This window comes from Battus philenor, unplaced genomic scaffold (assembly GCF_028537555.1).
Source record: "Battus philenor isolate CCGP_79_NKW_IND1 unplaced genomic scaffold, ilBatPhil1.0.hap1 SCAF_16, whole genome shotgun sequence".
NCBI lineage: Eukaryota > Metazoa > Arthropoda > Insecta > Lepidoptera > Papilionidae > Battus > Battus philenor.
Window position 1 is genome coordinate 12,913,067 of NW_027181678.1, and position 19,848 is coordinate 12,932,914.

Here is a 19,848-nt window from a genome sequence, read left to right on the forward strand (position 1 = left end):
AATAGTAATAGATATATAAGAAAAATATGATATTTTTTTGACCATACACTTACTTATGCACTTCAGCAAGATACGATAATTCGACGCCACTATAGATACAAAACCAGGAGAAATGTAATAGGCTATTCTTCAAATTTACTATTCTCTGTTCTATCTACCCCCTCTGCACACGAGATGTGCGAGGGTTAATGTAAGAGGAACAATTGTATACTTTAATCAAAATCATTATCATATCAGCTAACATACGCCAACAACAACAACAACAACAACAATAAATGCAATAGGTAAAAATAAATAATGTTGCAAAATAAAATAGTAAGGAAACCTAGAATGTAGTGGTTGAGGATGAATGTATGGCTAATGGAATGAAATGAAATGGGAAAATTGTAGAATGAAAGAAACAGTACGACAGATAAGATGATATGAAAGAGAAGAATGATAATTATAAAAAAAAAGAAATGAATAAATTACTAGAATTAAAAAGTCCCTGTCCCACACGAGATAGGGGAACGAGAAAAAAAAAACATACGCCAACTGCAAGGCATATAACTCCCCCAAAGATTGCTACAGTTACCGATCTTTTCGTTACCTCCACAGCGGAAAGATATGAAGGATTTCACCACGGAAGAGGACAGTTTCCTGTATTTAATAAACTGTTACAGCGTTAATAATAACAGATTAATAATGTATTATTGCATTAATACATATACATGTCTGAGATTATTATGATTCAGAAGTTAAAAATAGAAGATAAGGAAGGATTGTATTGTAAAATTGGAGTTATAGAAGTATCGATTTTCTTGACATGTTATTGTTTCAACTTTCCGAACTTGGTAGTACATATAAATATATATTTAAATTTACATTATATCAATATATTGACTTTTATAAGTGCTTAGCAAAAGTTTTTGGAAATAATAAATATCACTTAATTTGTTAATTATCTGGCTGCGTATAATAGTGTTGTAACAGGTGGCGCAAAAGTAATGTCATAATTTGAACCGGCAGCCATTTTGTTATAAATTAAAAAAAATAGCTCCGTTGTTGATAACAATTTATATAAAAGTGTAAGATTGATTATAAAGTTAAAATCAAAACCAAAATTGACGCTGAGTGAAAATAAAGACATCTTCAAATTATGACATTACTTTTGCGCTACCTGTTGATAAGATATTTAATGTGTATATATATATATATATATATATATATAATAAGTTTTTTGTGTTCGACGGTTGGTTTAATAATCTATCTAAGAATATAGCAAGCTTTGAATATTAAGATTTATCGCTATAGCACGACTGTATGTTTGTTCTTTGCATTACGAGCTACCGTGTGTGTAACATTCTGACGCAAATCTTACCTCATAGTTTAAATACGTATGTTGTATATTGAAGTAAACTATATTCACGTTCAAATGAACTTAACAGTATTAAATATATATTTATTAATATTAACTCGTTAGTTAAAAGCTGTACCCACTATTTCATCCGTATGGAATTTAACATAATTTTTTTTCGTTTAAGATTTTTTCTTAAATAAAAGAAACCTAGTTACTTACTATTACATCAGCTATCTGCTAGTATAAGACCCGTCAAAATCGGTTCAGCCGTTTCTGAGATTATCCGGAACAAACTGACAGAAAAAAATAATAATATGATTTTGTTACACCGTATATATATTAATATGCATGTATTAAAAACTGATTATTTTAATATTAAAGACACTTCAATTTTATTTATTCGTATAGATTACTATTAAGTTGGATTAAAGACTATTATTAAGTTGGATTCCTGATTATTGGAAAGTTGAATCATATAATTTCAGTCGCAAGACAAAGTTGTTAGATAAAGGTCTTGTTAATAAATTCCCAATAGGACCAGTTAGAAGCGGCCTGGATCCAGCTACTGCCGACAGTGTTAACAAGATCATCTGTCCACTTGTGCATCCTACGTATATATATACTAGCTGAACCCGCAAACGTTGTTTTGCAAAAAAAAAATTAACAAATAAAAAATAACGGTTTACCGTAGAGGGGTAAAAATTTAGGGTTGTATGTATTTTTGTAAGCTGTATGATAAATAAATAAAAAAATAAAAATTCGTCAAAAAATTAAAAAAAAAATTTAAGGGTGAACACAACCCTTATCACTTAGGGATATGGAAAATTGATAGTAGCCGATTCTCAGACCTGCTGAATACGAATATAAAATTTGGTAAAAATCGTTTGAGCCGTATCGGAGGAGTTCAAGTTCGAACACCGTGACACGAGAATTTTATATATTTGATAACTTGGTATAACATCGGATAACTCGAAAGTATTTTAAACGTGTGAAGGTGGATCGTGGACAAAATTAAAATCAACGGGTAGTCGCTGGATTTCGGAAGCGCGAAACGTGGGCATCGTGATGATCCTCGGTCAAGGCTGTGATAATGGTGAGTGAACGAAGGAACTGTACGATGGAGACTTTAGTGCGACGCAGTGTCTGGATATTTCCAATATTCTCCAGCACCACATTGGTCGCTTTTATAATTCATCACAATCACCGGTGATGGCTGTGTCGCTTGATTTCATCTATGATCAACCATCTAAGACCAGGAATTTCAATCATATGTATTATTTTAATAAAATGCCGCAAAATATCATTGAACTACCATTAACAAAATTCAAACCGCATATTAAAAATAAATTGAGGATACATGATTGTTATTCAAAAATCGAACATTAAAATTACAAGAATCCTTAGCAATGACGTCGCCTGATTATTCTGATTTCATTTACGCTATATCTGATAAAGTCTGTGTTAAAATTTATTAAAAGATATGTTGTTGTGAAATATCATTCTGCTTGTTCTTTATGTCACCTTTCAAAGCAGAGTAGAGTTTAAAATAAAATAATATAATAAGTTGACGACCAATAGGAGTTCTTAAATATTTAATGGAATCAGGCGTTACCTCGCGGAAGTCCATCCTAAGTAAGAAAAGGGTCAATATTTAGCCACTTCCGCACATGCAGTGGTAGTCGTGCCACAAAGTGCACCTCAGACTCAGACTCAGACTCTGTGTTTTAGCACTAATCGGTGTAACATAACTCCTGAAGATGCCCCGTGGAACACGTGTTGAGTGAATTAACGGTGGCAGTTGTGTGATTCGTATTTTTTGCCGCATACGCATTTATCAGCGGGCTGGCGGGCGGTGCACTTTGTGGCACGACTACCACTGCATGTGCGGAAGTGGCTAAATATTGGTCTTTTTCTTAATTAGGAGTTCTATTAAAAGTGTCCATGTTGAATTAACGTATTTCAATTTATATTTTTATATTATTCTTATGATCTGTGGACCTCCTCCATCGTCTTGTTTGTCTGTTACATGTTTTCAGATTAGTGAAACGCCAATACGTCGCGTTCCACATTCCCGCCTGACGTCACAATCTGCCCCCGATTCCTCTCGCCGCCCGCCCATTTCGTTAATGCCGCGTGTACACGACGCTCTTATTAAACGCTCGTCTTATAGGCGGTTTTTTAACATAATAATAATAAAGCTTTATTTAATTCAATACAAATGACTTTAAATTAGTTTTTTTAAATAAGTTTTGATAATTTTGTGTTAAGTTTGTATGGACCCCTACAGGGTAAAAGCATACTCCAAAGTACATTCAATGTACAAATATTTAAAAAATCCTTTTCCCTGTTTGTCTTTGGAGGGTTTTGATCTAACACGGTGACCAGCCGTGCCATGAGATTTTATCAACGTACAAAATTAAAAAAATATATTTTAAACTGTGTTTGTTTCTAATGGATTGCATATGTGTGTTTAATAATAAAAAAAAAATTGCTGTGTGTATTAAGTCTAAACTAGTGTAGTTCTCTTTCGAATATACCGAATATTTCAGTCACCTCGATGATGAAACATCTAGATTTATTGTGATTAGAAAGATTGTAACAACAAGAGAATTGGAAGAAGGAATTTGATCCTCTGTTATTAGATTCATAGGACATTCGACATGTGTGCATCGTGTACTATACACGTAGTAGGAAGACATTATATATAAGATATGAAAACATGTGATACAAGTTAAAAATTGTATGTATGTACGAAAGAATATTTTGTCAACTAGCAATTCCGAATTTATAAGGCGAAAGAAATATGATTGTCCTATTAAGAGCGCTCGGTGTGCCGGCAGCCTTAATAAACACGATCTCATGCAGCATGTAATAATTTCAGCGATAACAACGTCATTGTCCTTGACAGTACAAATTTATTCAAGCCTAGATTGCAGTCAGATATGCGTGGAATTTGTATTACAGATAAGCCGGTTATTATATTTAAATTAAACACTTACACTCCTTTTATATTTATATATATATGTATGTATGTGTGTGTGTAGTACATACATATATATAGAAGTATAATAAGCTGCTATATATAACTGTATTTCTGATAATTGAGGGACTTGGTGAAGGAAGAAAGGCGATACATAAAAGTAGAAGAAGATCCTGTGAAGTATTGCTGAAGAATTTGTACAATGTAAGATGATGAAAGAAAGACCTTATGACGAATGTTATAAGTGTGAAAAGAATTATTAATAAATATAAATACCCTGTCAAAAAAGGTTCCGTAGTGAAGACTACAGACCTACAAATGCGGAGTAGGAAATTTCCAGCAGAACCTCTGAGAACCTATGTTAGAAGCCTATATCTAGTGGAAGTCCTGTGGCTGAAATAACGATGATGCTGTTTTAATAGGTCAATGTTTAAGATCTGCGACTTAATATAGGTTGCAGATTCGTTTTCTGGATGGCACTTTTTGCGTACACTCGAACCTGTTTTGTTTTACTGACTCCATAAAAATAGCTATACAACTTAAAAAGTAGCTATTAAGGCATTTTGAAATTTGGTGAATGTAAATGGGGACCGCATAAAAAATTCTTTCTCGTAGAAAATAATTAAAAATTTTACAAAATGATTAGGAATTATAATCATTATCCTTCTTAGTCGGACAATACGAGGGTCAAGCTGAAAGTTCTTAGAAAATCAAAAACTAAGCATTCTAGCAAGTTATTAGTTTTATTATAACTTTTCAAAATAGCGTCCATTTACATCAATACATCGCTGCATTCGATGGAACCATTGAGAAAAGCACCTTGCCCACTCGGCCTTAGGGGTCTATTCGACGGCGTTTTGAAACGCAGCCACTGCTTCTTCGGCGTCCATAAAATGTTTTTTTCGAAGTTTTTCTTTTATTTTCGGGAATAAATAAAAATCGCAGGGTGCGAGGTCGGGGCTATACGGCGGGTGACCCAGTAATTCCACGTCTGAGGTCGCCAAATAGTCGATCGTTTGCCTGGCGGTGTGCGACGAGGCATTGTCGTGATGAAGGAGGATCCTGCTGCGAGGTCGTTTCTCTCGAACTTTTTCCAAGACAAGTGGCAAACAGTTGTTAGTGTACCACTCTGCATTAACCGTTTTCTGATCCTCTAAGACAACTGTCGCGTAATGACCTGTCTTTCCGAAGAACGAGGCCACCATCTTTTTTCCAACACTTCGATCTCTCTTCACTTTAGTTGGCAACTCTTCGGAAGGAAACACCCACTGAGCAGACTGTGTTTTGGTTTCCGGATCATAACAGTAAATCCAGCTTTCGTCACCCGTTAGTATGTCGAACACAGCATTTGAGTCACCTCCGTTAAATTTTTGGATCATTTCTCGGCACCAATCAACACGGCGGAGTTTTTGAGCCTCGGTCAAATTATGCGGTATCCAGCGGGCACAAAGCTTCCTGACCGCTAAATGTTCATGGAGGATTTTGTGCACTTGACTCATAGCTATGCCTAGACTTGTCCGAATCTGCTGATAGGTCACTCTTTTGTCAGTCTCTATCATACGCCGCACAACACTGATATTGTCTTCAGTCGTCGCTGTAGAAGGCCGTCCCTCACGCAAATCATCGGTGAGATTAGTTCGACCACGTTTGAATTCATTAAATCAGTTGTAAACTGTGGCACGAGATGGGGCTTCATCGTGAAAAGCCAATCGAAGTCTATCATAACTTTCTTGTTGACTTATATGACATCGAAAGTCATAAAAAATCATTGCACGAAAATTTTCTCGGCTTAAATTCATTCTGACGTGCACAGACAATTTTCAATTTGCCGCAAAATCGTAAAACAAATGACAAATGAATGAAATGTATACTCAATATTATTGGTAAAGAGTTCTATTTTCAAAATTTAAACTTATTTTTTTAATATAATGCTTTTAAGTTGCCAGTTCTAAAAACTTTCAGTTTGGCCCTCGTACGCGATCAATTCTTGTGGTAAATTGGTTTAAAATCGCTTCCGATGGCGATACTACTACACTTGTTTACAATTTTTTTTTTTTTCAAGCCACATGTAGTCTCTTGTGTATGCTCCGGTAGCCAGATCCTATATACTAAATTTTTATTATTGACTTCGTTATTGGAACATATCCAAAGTAAAAAATTCTTTTACCGCACAAAAAAAGTTAAAAAGTTGTTTATGTGACAAAGAAGCCACTAGCTAACTAACGTTACGGATTGAATGAAAGATGATGCATAAAGGAATAAAGAGGGATCGAAACTTTTGTAATGGTATGATGAATGAATGAACTAAAAAAAATGTAAATTAGGAATAAATTAAAAATAAGTGCCCTTAAAAAATCCCCAACTAGATAGGGATGGAAGGAAAGGTACCCAAAAATGGGGGCAAAAAAGAACCTCTACGTCTTGAGGTCCCTGGTTATGTTATTGCAATGGATAAAGACTAGAGCGACAGTCTCAGAATCCCTGAATCAATTCACTTATACGGAAGTGAACTACCGCCAGGCACCTATCTGATCTTCCTCCAATGAAACATACGTGTTCAGCGGGTGGAGGAGATTTACCACCCAAGCAGATTGGAAAGGAAAGAAGCCAAGATTGACCCAGGTGCTGTATTCACAGATATACAAAGAGTATTTATAATTTACAAGAGTAACGCAACGAAAGCGATCACAAGATGGCGCCCGAATTCAAATAGGCGTTCGAATTTTAAATTCGACGCCCAAGAATGATTTTAAATAAAACTATTGTAGCCGTAGTGGCCAGTTATAATTCGAATTATTGTTCAATAAAGCATAGTATTGTTTCAAAGATTATAATTATATAGCTGTCGAATATGCAATTATCACGTGACAAATCGATTAGTGTATAACTGTAAAAAATTGTTTCGTTATATGAGTAACTATAAGACTCGTCTTGCCAAACAAATCGATATTTGCAGTAGTGTATCCAAAAAATTGCTACCAATAATACCATGTACAAATACATTGTAATAGCTACATTACGTCATCGTCAATGGCGCATCTAAAAGGGGAATTCCACAGAAATATTCTTTGTATACATGGGGCGAAAGAGAGCGCTCTATAATATTTTTAGACTGGTGATCAGCTGATGAATTTTATTGGTTGAACATTATAAAACTTAAATGAATATATTTTTAGCTCGTGGACCTCCTGTTTCCATGGACGCTATACCGATGAAGCTGCATAAAGCCAATATTTCTAGCAGCAAATACTTTAAACAGAAACAATGATAAACAATGATAAACGTGGAAACTGATTTCTACTTCGGACTTCCTGTTGTTGTTACCTCCAAGAGCTACCGGTTCTAGGAAGAATCCCTCAACATATTTAAATTTACATTATTGCTACTATGACACCAGACGAGAAATTCTTTCGACTCTACGTCGGTGATTTTGGTTCTTCTGACAATTGCCTCATTTCTAATTCGATTCGAAGTTTCAAGCATAGTCCATGTAAGTAAGAAAAGGATCAATATTTAGCCACTTCCGCAAATGCAGTGGTAGTCGTGCAACAAAGTGCACCGCCCGCCAGCCCGCTGATAAATGCGTATGCGGCAAACAATGCGAATTACACAACTGCCACCGTCAAATCACTCAACACGTGTTTCACCCCTCCATCCATGTGTGTGGCATATAAATAACAAGGGGCGACGGACTGAGCTCACTCTGTGTTTGGCACTAATCGGTGCAACATAATTTCTGAAGATGCCCCGTGGAGCGGTGCACTTTGTTGCACGACTACCACTGCATGTACGGAAGTGGCTAAATATTGGTCCTTTTTTTACTTAGTATGGACTTCCGCAAGGTAACGCCTGATTCCATTAAATAACGGCCATGTATTAACAATCGTTTTATTCCGGGGATTTCCCGCGACCCATGCCGTCTACCTGCACCGGATTAAATGAAAGAAAAATATATTTACATTTCTTTTAATTATATAAATATATTGACTTTTCGAAAATGCTTATTTGAAATTTATTGTCACCAGGTAAGCGACGTGGGCGGTTGCGGATATCACCTGGCGACGTTGTTGGGACTCCTGCCCGCCCAGGTGATCAACGTGTATCTGGGCTCCACGCTGCGTTCAATACACGACGTTCTACACGAGTCCCACTTAACGGGATACGTGGTGTTCGCGTTTCAGGTAAAGCTTTTATCTCTTTATAGTTTATGTTATTCTGGTAGTTCGACGGCAATACCGGGTTTAGTATTTAACACAAATTAACCATTAGTGCTAATCCTTTGTTGGTCTACACTTCGCGTCCAAGTGTCAAGGTCCTAGTGGCTATCAGTTCTGGGCTATGTGACTTCCCTACTGCCATTTTGCTATGCTATGTCGTTTACTTTTGTTTGTCTATGGACATCATCATACTCGATTCGATCAATTTAAAAATCCTAAGCACGCCCACAAAGCGGATAGAATAACTAGTGTGGTCAAAAGACACTAGATTGGGCATTCAACATGGCCGCTCACTGCAAGGCTTCGCCGTGTGCTGCCCGGTTCAGTAGCGTCATTTCGGCGGAACATACTGCGGTAAGGAAAGGGTTAAGAACTCGGTCAGTTGTTATAAGGATAATAATGAATGAATCTACACGTACTTAAATGCTTATGTTGCGTTAAATTTTTTTTAGGAGCTATAAAAAAATAATTCTGATGAGCTAGTCGTTGTAACAGGGATGCGCAACACTCGGCCCGCTGGCTGCTTAACCTGCTGCCCGGTAAGGATGATTATGCGGCCCGCCAAGCATTTATAAAATTTAATTTATTGTATTGAATTTCTCCAATATATTGTTATAAAATTTGTTTGTGACGATTTACTCACATAACGACTTGTTCAGACATGCATTACGAACGCGACTGCTCGAATTTTTGGTATCTAATTTGTATTTGTAATCTTTATTTTTTTATTCTAATGATTATTATAAGGTTTAATAAATAATTATTGTGTTACTATATATACGACCCGTAAAACAATTTTTTAATTTAAATTGGTCAGTTTATATTAAAGGTTGCTCACCCCTGGCGGTGACGCGATTACGGTTATATAGTATATTACCGTAGTCGCATCACCACCTCATAACACTTTGCAACGTCTCCTGAGATTGATATGAAGCTTTTACAACTATTTCCAATCCATCTGTATAAAGTGATCACTCTGTAAATTGTTATATTAATTTATTTTTTTCATTAACTTCGGCCAGTACCTAGTCTACAGAGAAGATATTAATGGGTTATCGTTACGATATTTATTATTTTTGAGTACTACATTCAAAAATAATGTAATATGGTCGTCGTTGTATCAGCTCTAAAGATATTTATGGTGCGATCGCAGCGCGGTATTATGGTACGCAGAGGACGCTGCTGCCCATCCTCTGTAAACTTATTTGTAGGCATCCTTAATGCATTAACTGAATTATATAAGATTGTATCCATGGTATCGTACCCAAGACATACGATCGCTTGCCTCAGTTACACACACACTTATATATTTTGCATCAAATTACTTATATGTCCATCCATTTAAAGGTTTTATATATATACTAACCAACCAGTCTATATATAAATCTCTTATAATGTTAAAATACTTTTTTATATATATATATATGTATGTATACATCAATACCTCTCTTTGCGTCGTTTCTTTTTGCGTTTTTATCGAAGTTGCGTCGCTGCTTAATTAGTAATAATTTTCATTGTGCGTCGTTAGATTTTTGAGGTTGCGTTGCAACACTTTTGTTTCTAATTGCGCCATGCTATCAAAACTAGGGGACTCCCTTTCTGACAACGCAATTTGAATACAATTTTAATTTACTTTGTTTTGCTAATTTTAAGAGTTCAGTTTTAATTAGGTAGTGTGTTGTAATGTACTGTGTTGTACTTTTTTTAAAAGGGAATAATAAATTTATATAAAATTTTACGGGCTGTTTCTGGTTACGAAAAAGGCAAATATTTTTCCTATTTATTTATTGACAGAGTTATATTATTTTTGTTTTTTAAATATTTACTTTTAAAGTTGTATTTTCGTGACCCTGGAACCTTTCTTCGATCTTTACACGCTTTGCTATAGAAAATCTTAATTCACTTTGCGGCGTTTTAATTTGCGTAGTGTTTTTTTGGAACGCAACCACGACGCAAAGTGAGGTATTGGTGTATATATACAATAAATATATAATACATCGTAATTATTATTCTCATTTCTGCTGAACATAGCCTCTGCCAAAGACAAATTAATTAATCTTAATTGTTTAATTAATTAATTTATATACGATTATTTTATCGTAATTAAAACCAGGTTAATGCTGATAAGGCGAGCTGCGAACTAATTGCAGTCTCTCTTATATTGCATCACGGATGGGTGACCCACTCGACTCGGAGGGTGGGTACCTCTCCGGTACAAGTGACATTACTAAATATAGATACGAGTGTTTTGAAGAATTTAATTTTTATTTTTTTATTCGTGGCTATGTTTAAATCAAATTACTTTATGAGCGGTTTGTTATCGTTAACTGTCATCATCATATTAGGTGAAGACTGTCTGCTGCAGGATAGATCCCACACAGATTTCCAATAAGACATATTGCAAGAAGCCTGCTTCCAGTGTCATTCAACGTCCACCGCTGGGCTTGCCGGTCAGTGGTCTCCACTCTAACCTTAAGGCACCACCTTAAGTGACCACCTGTTCTCTGATCTGATTAGTTTTATCTAATATATAAAATTCTCGTGTCACGGTGTTCGAACTTGAACTCCTCTGAAACGGCTCGACCGATTTTTACCAAATTTTATATGCGTATTCAGTAGGTCTGAGAATCGGCTACTATCTATTTTCCATACCCCTAAGTGATAAGGGTTGTTCACCCTTAAAATTTTTTTTTAATTTTTTGACGATTTTTTTTGTTTTTATTTCTTTACGATACAGCAAACAAAAATACATACAAGCCTAAATTTTTACTCTACGATAAACCCTTATTTTTTATTTGCTAATTTTTTTTTTTGCAAAACAACGTTTGCGGGATCAGCTAGTGGTTTATAAAATTATAAATAGTTAAAAAATATTTAACCCAATATTGTAACGTTTCTGCCCCACGTAAAGCAGGAGGAACAAGAGGTCAGCCAAAATGGAGTCCTATAAAAATATATAGTTCCATATGCAGCCTATTTATTAAGACTTTTTTGTACATCATAGACTATAAATAGAGGAAAAAAAAAGAATTCGTATGGTTTAAGAGACGGTCTTATCGCTCGAGTCAATCCTTTGTGTATAAAATTATTTTTTTAATCATTTTCTTTTTTGAAGCTGATGTCTGTTATCCCTGTCGTGTCTTAGACAAACCGTTCGTGAATACAACTTCGAGAAAGAGATACTTGCGGAACCAAACTCGTATGGGCCGCGTTTGTGAAACTCCGAAACATCTCGTAGAAAATAATCAATGTCTGAAAACGAAGATCTGTTACTAGTATGTGTTGGCAGTGATGATGACCTCATGGGTAGGCTAGGTAGAACTTAGATAGCAATGAAAACGAAGATCACTGATGTTGTTAACTGCTCATCTGAAATGGCAGTTGACGATGGTACATCGCTCATTATCGATAGCCGTTTGGGCGGAACGGTTCTTGAGTAGTTACCAAGAACTTAGTGTTTAATGGAATGAGGCGTTACCTCGCGGAAGTCCATCCTAAGCAAGAAAAGGACCAATATTTAGCCACTTCCGCACATGCAGTGGTAGTCGTGCAATGAAATGCACCGCCCGCCAGCCCGCTGATAAGTGCCTTATTTATGACTCTGTGTTTGGCACTAATCGGTGTAACATAACTCCTGAAGATGCCCCGTGGAGGGGTGAAACGTGTGTTAAGTAGTTTGGTGGTGGCGGTTATGTGATTCGCATTGTTTGCCGCATACGCATTTATCAGGTCCTTTTCTTGCTTATGAACTTAGTGGACTGACGTCATAATTAAGGTTGCAGGAAGTCTATGCCTTACAGTAGGCGTTGATCCGCTGAATAGAAAAAGGATCAGATTCTTTGGCATCTTATTTGCTTTAGTTCTACCTTTTTATTAATAACACACAGTTTGTTATCACACGTAATGTTGTGTTGATGGCTTCTTTGCTAAAGCAGAAACACCTGATCATGTAACCTATATAGTGTTGTTTTAAAGAGTATATGTTTGTGAGTAGAATGTCTCAAAGACCAAACACCGCACACTTAAGTACAGTACATTGCCGGCGTAGTACCAACACTTATTACCTGTGGCAAGCGTAACGAACGTGTCCGGTGGTTTCTAAACTTCCTGTAGGGACGTAATGAATGCAATTGCTTCTTAACACTGTTAATTTATAGGTCGTAGAAGGGGAACATGTGTGAGTTATGCCTTAGTGTGTAGATCTGTGATAAACCTGCACTGGAATACACGTGTTGGTTTACACCAGAGTTTCCCAAACTTTTTTGTGTCGTAGACCCCTTGCCATGTTTTTCCGTGTTGGGTAGACTTACCTGAAAGTTTAGTGTTAAAAACTTAAAGTAAAAACACATGTTAATTTATACATTTATTAATTAGATTTAAATTAAAACTACTTAAAATAAAATTTTGTATATGTTATGTAAAATATACTTAACATTAAATAAACATAAAATAAACTATAAATAAAATAACATAGGCAATAAGTTCAAAATGTATTGCGACCACAAAGCGAATACCAACATCCTACAACTTACACAATTTTATAAATATATATTATAAATTTTTTACTTCATAGGTACTATTATAAATAATGTAAATGTTTTGATATTATAAGATATTATGATGTAAGTAAATAGGTACTATCAGTGTATGTGTTGAGATCCACTATTGTGGACCCCCACTTTCATTTCATGGACCCCTAATTTTTTTTCCGCTGACGTAGACCCCATGCAGATTGTCATAGACCCCTAGGGGTCGATATAGACCACTTTGAGAATCACTGGTTTACACCGACCATAATGTTGTAGAGATTTTCAACAGTTGCAATATTAAAAGTAAAATAATTACACCAATACCTCGCTTTGCGTCATTTCCTTTTGCGTTTTTTTCGAAGTTGCGTCGATGCTTAATTAGTACTAATTTTCACTGTGCGTCGTTAGATTTTCGAGGTAGCGTTGTTTTGGGTTCGAGTCTTTCTTTCTTAAAAATGGCAACACCTTTGTTTCTAATTGCGCCATGCCATCAAAACTCGGGGATTCCCTTTCTAACTAAAAACAACGCAATTTGAATACAGTTTTATTTTCACTTAGTTTTGCTAATTTTGGAGTTCAGTTTCAATTACGTAGTGTGTTGTAATGTAGTGTGTTGTGCTTTTTTAAAAGAGAATAATAAATTTATATAAATTTTTACGTGTTGTTTAGTAAATATTTAGTAGTATATTTAAGTAGTATATAGTATTTAGTAAATATTTTTCCAATTTATTTATTGACAAAGTTATATTATTTTTGTTTTTTAAATGTTTACTTTGTTCAATTTTCTTTTTAATAAGTAGTATTTTCGTGACCCTGGAACCTATCTTTGATCTTTACATGGTTTGCTATAGAAAATCTTAATTCATGCAAAGTGAGGTATTGGTGTATGATCCAATGGTCAAAGGTCTGTAGTTTCGTCATCATAATATCAGACTTATGTAGTCCACTGTTGGACATAGACCACCATTATAGATCTTCAAAAGGTGCAGATGAAAGCGGCCTGCATTCAGTCGTTTGTCCATTTTATGGACGGACTTCTTTCACTGGGCTTGCATGTGCTTCAGAATCTCAAAGACATTAGCAGTGATTTTTTCTGGATGCTTTATAGTCTGACCGCAATCATTTCTAGAGGTTAATCAATCAAAAACTAAATCGAAAGTTCTGAAGTCTGTTCCAACTGTATTGATGACTGGAAAAAGCATTTGCAAAAGTTCATTTCAATCATACGACTATTATTTTGAAGGAATTAAAATTGATTTGGAATAATAAATAAGGAAATTACATTTTACAAACAAATTCACCATACATTTTGATCTTACGTTTATATTTTTAAATAGTTCAGATAATTGGTTTTAAATTTATTATATTTCGTATAAACAGTCTTATTTATATATGTATATAGATAAGGAACAGTCTACTCATTCCGACATATAACGCTTATGACGACAATTTGTAGTTTATTTAAAAAAAAATTTTTTAATGTAGTCCTGTATTCGTAATCACTTTGTAACTGGCATTTAAAGGTCACTTACACTTGTTAAATATCAAAGAGCCGTCCGGTAAAAGCGAACTGAGTTCGGCTCTAAATTTAGAGTTTAGTTTTTCTTTAATTGCCATTTCAAATTGCTATTCAGGGTAGGGTATTGCCATTTGGACTGTTTGTTTTGTAAGTATGTAAGTGCATTTAAAAATAATGATATAAGACTTAATTCATGCTTAATTTATTTTAATTTTTTACGTATAACTAGTCTGTGTTTAATTTACAAATTAAAATCGGTCGGTAAATGAATTTATTATTTAAGTGGTGCAAGTAGGGCTTACAAAATCTAAAAACCGGTATTTGATATTTGAAATATCGGGATACCGGTATTAAAACCAGTGTTATTAATAAAAAAAATACTATTATAATTACTTACCTCAGTTGTTATATAGAATTGATACCAAGTAATATATGAAATCCAATAAATTTTGTTCCGAAATTAGTAGATATTATTTATTCTATTATATGTAGTCTATTATATGTAGAGTACACAGTACAGTTTGACATTTATCAGCGGGCTGGCGGGCGGTGCACTTTGTTGCACGACTACCACTGCATGTGCGGAGGTGGCTAATTATTGGTCCTTTTCTTACTTATATAATAATTATCACTTCACTGCATCAGCTTCTAGCTTTTGTCGACCTTAACAATGTCTGTTCTGGTAGTCATATGCAGCGATTGACGGTGATCTTCACTCCAGGATCATAGGGTTTCCAGAGACCATCAGTTCTGTTGTTTATGGTCGTCCCATTGGCACGTCAAGTTGCTAATCCGCCTGGCTATATCTGGTGATTCCCTTCGTCTACGGATCTCTTCATTGGTAATTCAATCTACGATAGAAATGCCATCGTAGTCCTCTCCAGGTCTTGTTAAGCTTGCAAATGAAGTACAAGTAAAGTAGCTTAACATGTTATCTAGTTTATTTTTGTTTGATTGACCCACAACTTCACGTTTAAAACGGTTCAAACCTGACCTATGACGATATCTCGCCGTGACACAGTGATATGCCTGAGAACGTATTAAATTATACGCTACTTCCCCTTTGACCTCGTCAATTAACATATATATGTCTAATGTACATAATGCTATCGTGATACTTAGCTTTTATATATTCACTAAGATTTTAGAAATGCTATTTTGACTAAAACGTAATTTCGTAAGTATATGCTTGCCTTTAATGGTATAGCGCTACCCAAGATTTTGTATTACAAAATTCTGGGTAGCACGAGCAACGGAAGAAAAGAGGATGAAAGATAACGTAATGTTCTAAAGAAAATAGAAAGGAAGAAATTGTAGACAAAATGTCCCCGTGCTATATAGCTATAAGATGGCGGAAAGTGACGCCAGAAAATGGATCATATTAAAAAAAATTGGCAAGATGATGTAAAAGGAAGGCATTTAGTTGCTAACTTATAGTTCAGTTTATATGTATAATGATTATATACATTATATCAGCTGATAGGCGCCCACTGAAAGACATAGGCCTGTCCAAAAGGCCAAAGACTTCCTGCGGCCATATATCATCCGTCAACCTAGTGGACCCACCTACACCGCATCTACCGACCACGTTGTTACCAGGTGTGAAGCTGGCCACTTCAGACAAGAAATTATTCGAGCTACATCAGTGACTTTGAATCTCTCTTTCCATGAACTATACTCTCATTTCTAATTTCACCCGAAGTAATAGTAGACTCTGTGTATCGCACTAATCGGTGTAACATAACTCCTGAAGATGCCCCGTGGAGGAGTGAAACACGTGTTGAGTGGTTTACCGGTGGCAGTTGTGTAATTCGCATTGTTTGCCGCATACGCATTTTTCAGCGGGCTGGCGGGCGGTGCACTTTGTTGCACGACTACCACTGCATGTGCGGAAGTGGCTAAATATTGGTCCTTTTCTTACTTAGGATGGACTTCCGCAAGGTAACGCTTGATTCCATTAAATAATAGTAGTATCTCTCTCTGTTGGCCTCTGGATGACCACGAAGCCTTCTAATAAGGCTCATCGTAAATGGCCACTATTTTTTTATTTTTCGTCAATTATAAATCGTCTATCTGGTAATTTATTTTTAAACAAAAATACCTCACCTTGTGATCCTATAATACCGGGGTCACAACCTTGTGACATAAAATTATATGTACTCATTAGTTACGCGCCCTTGAGTCGGATTGCTAAACGTGTACTGGGTTAAGTATGAAGGTCCTTGAATGCCAGGTCATTCTAAACCCTCACCTAAGTTAGCTAAGAGGTCAGTGTCCTCTCAATCTAGTAATGCTTAAATTAACGACTTAGCTCATAGATTTAACGGCTTCAAATGAACTTTTCCAGGGAGCCCTGGTTATATTTCTTAATGGTCCCGTTTTTGGGGCCTTTCGTACTCTCTACCATGTGTAAGCCGGTATATTTTTAACAATGATTTTTTTGAAAGAAATGGCAGAATTGCAGAAATGGGGGTGTACACGGAGAAGTAGGGCGAGGAAGTAACTAAGTGATGGTGACGGGCAGTCTGATCATGTTTTCTACCCACGGGTAAAAAACATAACCAGGATACAACTAACCAACAAAGAGTTAACATTTCTGGAGAAGGTTAGCAAATATAACATAACACCTAATCTAACACAAAAAGAAGGGGAGTAACTAGCAATAGATTCAGAGATTGCATGCGTGATGAATGGTAAAGGTAATACGGTCAAGGCGGTGGTGGCCGAAGAACTAATGATTTTTTTTTCAGGTAATCTTTTATTTTCATTCCTACTTTACATCCTTCTTAATGTCTGCTACTTCTTTCTTTTATTTTCTTAACTTACATTATCGTTCATATATTTTAGGTAATCACATAGCCTACGAGTTCAGTCACGCAAAGTTTATGCTTAACGCCTTCCGCGCTCTTCTCTCTCAAGCGTCTGGAATGCAAATTTTAACATGCGGAAAATATACTTATTAACACAGTAATAACCCTTTTTGCATAGAGGGCGTATCAGCTGGCCTAGGATGCGAAGACCTAGAGATGAGATGCAGGGAGAAATTCCCCATTTCATTGTATATGATGTGTGACTACATTTAATATTGAAAGGAATGTAAATAAAAATAATAATAATATATAACGGCAAGATGCGTGACGAAAGATGGGAGGCGATGCGTGTATGAATGTAAACAAATGCTGCGAGAATGATAGAAGATCAAGATGAAAGAAAAAAGAAAAGAAGATACTGAGATAGACAAGAGAGAGAGAGAAAGAGAGTGTGTGTATTAAAAGAAAAAGATGATTAAAGTTACACCTATACCTCGCTTTGCGTCGTTTCGTTTTGCGTTTTTTTCGAAGTTACGTCGCTGCTTAATTAGTACTAATTGTCATTGTGCGTCGTTAGATTTTCGAGGTTGCGTTGTTTTGGGTTTGAGTCTTTAATTTTTTTTTTTAATTTTCTTTTATTTCCTAAAAGATGGCCACACTTTTGTTTCTAATTGCGCCATGCCATCAAAACTCGATGATTCCCTTTCTAACTAAAAATCAACGCAATTTGGATACAGTTTTATTTTCACTTTGTTTTTCTAATTTTAGAGTTCAGTTTCAATTACGTAGTGTATTGTAATAGTAATGTGTTGTTGTTTTTTTTAAAAGAGAATAATAAATTTATATAAATTTTTACGTGTTGTTTTTGGTTACAAAAAAGGTAAATATTTTTACAATTTATTTATTGGTAGTTATATTATTTCTGTTTTTTAAATGTTTACTTTGTTCAATTTTTTCTTAAAAAATAGTGTTTTCGTTACCCTAGAACCTATCTGCGATCTTTACATGGTTTGCTATAGAAAATCTTAATTCAATTTGCGTCGGGTTTTGAACGTAACCACGACGCGAAGTGAGGTATTGGTGTATTTGTAATCTAAGTCCCTGTATTATCTATACCTATGTCCCAGTGCATGATATGGGGAATGAGATGCCCTAAAAAAAACTATTCGCATTATAAGCGTATATATACGCTCCATTTTCATGGTAACTCAGCGGAGCGTATATACACAACAAAATACGTAATACACACCCCGTAACAGTATAAGCTGACACAGACAAGCACCTATACTGATAACTGTTATAATACTTGCATGTAACGATGACATGTAATTTTAAATCTTTCTGTTGGACTGAGTTTTTTTTTTCTTTACAAAAAAGAAAAGAATGTTTGCATCTACCAGTGGTAAAATTATTAATTCGCTACATGCATTCCACATTTCTAATATAGCCATACAGCTCAAAAGTAATAATAAATAATGCATAAATGTATATGTCTGATCTCTTTAGTTTCACCGGCGTCGACAGATGGCGCTAGCTGTTCGGTAACGTATAAAAGGGGCACCGCGCGGTAGAATCGTCATTAACAAACTAGACACCACACCGACATGATATGTGTTTTACTTTAATATTAATAATTCGGAGATGTGAGCTTTTTTTACGTATTTTCAAATGATGTAAATGGGTTTACTAGATGTGTCAAAATAGAATTTTATTCATTCATCTTAACCGATAGACGTTTGCAAAGATTGCCACGATGACTTGACGATGAGTTTCTGCGGCTTAAATTACGCCGTCGGTTAACATAGTAGGGGCCTATTCGAGAACCTTCGACCCCAACGACCGATACGCGAGCCATGTACCCCACTCGAGAATAGAAATTCTTCGAGATACATCCTTGATGTTGGTTCTACTACGAATCGCCGCATTTCTGATTCAAAACGAAACTCCGAGCATAGCTATCTCCATTGCTTTCTAGGTGACCCTGAGCCTTCTTATATGGCATACTCACATGTATATGCTTCCCTACGTGTATCGGAACTATAAAACCAAAATTTCCAGAAGAAACATTAAAACGTTAGATAACGTAAGAAATGGACCAATATATAGCTACTTACTTACTAGCACGGCAAGCTGATAAATGCGCATGCGGCCAACAATGCGAATTACCCAAGTACCACCGTTAATTCATTCAGCACGTGTTTCACCTCTCCACGGGACATCTTCAGGAGTAATGTTACACCGATTAGAGTCAAACACAGAGTCATCATGGCATTTATCAGCGGGCTGGCGGGCAGTGCATTTTATTGCACGACTACTACTGCATCGGCGGAAGTAGCTATATGTTGGTCCTTTCCTTACTTAGGATGGATTTCCGCAAAATAACGCCTGAATCCAAAGACGTTAGATAAAATTGAATAATGATATTATGTTTCTTTTTTTTTGTTATGTATGGTA

At 35.6% G+C, this 19,848-nt stretch overlaps 1 protein-coding gene across 1 annotated transcript in view; it reads left to right on the top strand.

The window, feature by feature from the left end:
• LOC137919327 (transmembrane protein 64) overlaps positions 1–19,848 on the top strand; it is a 58,199-nt gene that overhangs the window by 19,794 nt on the left and 18,557 nt on the right. The window contains exon 2 of the mRNA XM_068762372.1: positions 8,345–8,500. Coding sequence (XP_068618473.1) covers positions 8,345–8,500 — 156 coding nt within the window. The remainder of the gene's footprint in view (positions 1–8,344; positions 8,501–19,848) is intronic.